At 35.4% G+C, this 1,580-nt stretch overlaps 2 protein-coding genes across 2 annotated transcripts in view; one reads left to right on the forward strand and one right to left on the reverse strand.

The window, feature by feature from the left end:
• LOC106883324 (zinc finger protein 271) overlaps positions 1-1,580 on the forward strand; it is a 27,932-nt gene that overhangs the window by 15,745 nt on the left and 10,607 nt on the right. The window lies entirely within an intron of this gene.
• Positions 1-1,580, reverse strand: part of LOC106883326 (zinc finger protein 271) — a 21,179-nt gene that overhangs the window by 14,150 nt on the left and 5,449 nt on the right. Inside the window, exon 4 of the mRNA XM_052977168.1 lies at positions 1,075-1,565. Coding sequence (XP_052833128.1) covers positions 1,075-1,565 — 491 coding nt within the window. The remainder of the gene's footprint in view (positions 1-1,074; positions 1,566-1,580) is intronic.

Below are 1,580 nucleotides of genomic sequence, written 5' to 3' on the forward strand. Positions count from 1 at the left end.
AGAAATGCATGCAGGAATAGAGGGACAAAGAGGAAAGAGAGGAATAGGAACATCAGGAATAGTGATGGTGTATTTGGGGAAACCTGAAATTTTTGAAGGTTGCAGTCAACACATAGTTCATTCCCCGCTTCACTAATTGAGCACATGAACAAATATTTCTGAAAGCCATGGGTGCTGCACTGTTTTTTTTTTATTATTATTTTATAAGCATGTCCATGGCTAGTTGAGGTATGGACTTCAAAAAAGTGACCAACGTTGCTGGAAGGATGGCAGATAATCTAGCAGAGTTCAATCAAATCAGACATTTGACATCAAAACTAGTGTATCAATGCTGAGAGAGATATAATAAGTGATGGACAGATGGTACTTGTTTGGCTACACATCTCTGGACTCTATTATACATTCCAAAATGTATAATAGTGCCATTGTCTACCTGCCGACTTGTGTTGCCAGTCAGCAATCAATTGCTGCATTTTATCCAGTTCAAATTAAGGGAAAGATCTGTAGGGTACTGGATCTATTCTTGTATCTTAAGGTACATCTTCATGTTGTCTACATGTTGTACCACACTAACATGTTTCTGTTTGGCATCTGTTTCATTAATGTAAGCAACAAGGGACCAAGAACAGATCCCTGTGGCAGATTTAATGGCATTGCATAAGGTGCAGAATGACTTCTTCTTTTCAACAAAGTCTCTCAAAAATCATTTTTTCACTGGGCACCAACGTATTCACACAGAAGAGAAACCTTTTATTATAAGTGAAGTGTGTAATATTCTGTGTGAACTGCCACAATCATTTGTCTTCACTTTTGTAAGTACCAAAATCTTGAATGGTAACCTCATCATTCTTTGTATATATTTATAATGTGAAATCTAAATAAAGCTGTTTTACTCTTTTAAGTATTCTTCTATCTTTTCGTATGTACAACATCTAACCAAACCTTGCATTGACCCAATCATAAACTAAACAATTCATAGACACAATGATGAATACCAAAGTGATATCCATTTGTTCCATATGGAAAAAGTAACAGATACTGTAGAGCATTGTAGGAGTGGTTTTTATCACTTACGCGTTGAATGGAACAATCTCTCCACTTTATAATTATATCCCATTTTCCAGTTTGTTCACCTGCTAAAATTATAGCTATCACATTAATCTCTGATGCACCAAAATGCTTTGAATGCTCAGCTGGGGGCATTCCATCAGAATTGATCACCAATTGAAAATTTCTGCTTTCTGTATTATCAAGGGTACATTTGAAACTCCTGATATAATTATTATTGTTATGAAGCATTTGTTGAAGTTGTTGTGTTATGTCAAAGTGAAGTCCTTCATGAGGATTACACCTTATTTCAGCTTGCTTTTGCATGTTGTTAATGAAATAAACTTGCAAAAATTTATGGTCTTCATTTTCTAGTGGTAAAATGCTTCCGATTCGATGATATACTTGACCTTGGGTTTTGAATGTGGATATAAACCCTCTGTCATTCACAGTATTTGTTCCAAATAAAGTCGTTTGGAAAGCATTACTATATTGTTGTATTTTCTGTAGAAAATGCTCTGAATGGGTGGGGG

Source organism: Octopus bimaculoides, chromosome 27 (genome assembly GCF_001194135.2).
Source record: "Octopus bimaculoides isolate UCB-OBI-ISO-001 chromosome 27, ASM119413v2, whole genome shotgun sequence".
In the NCBI taxonomy this organism is placed as follows: domain Eukaryota; kingdom Metazoa; phylum Mollusca; class Cephalopoda; order Octopoda; family Octopodidae; genus Octopus; species Octopus bimaculoides.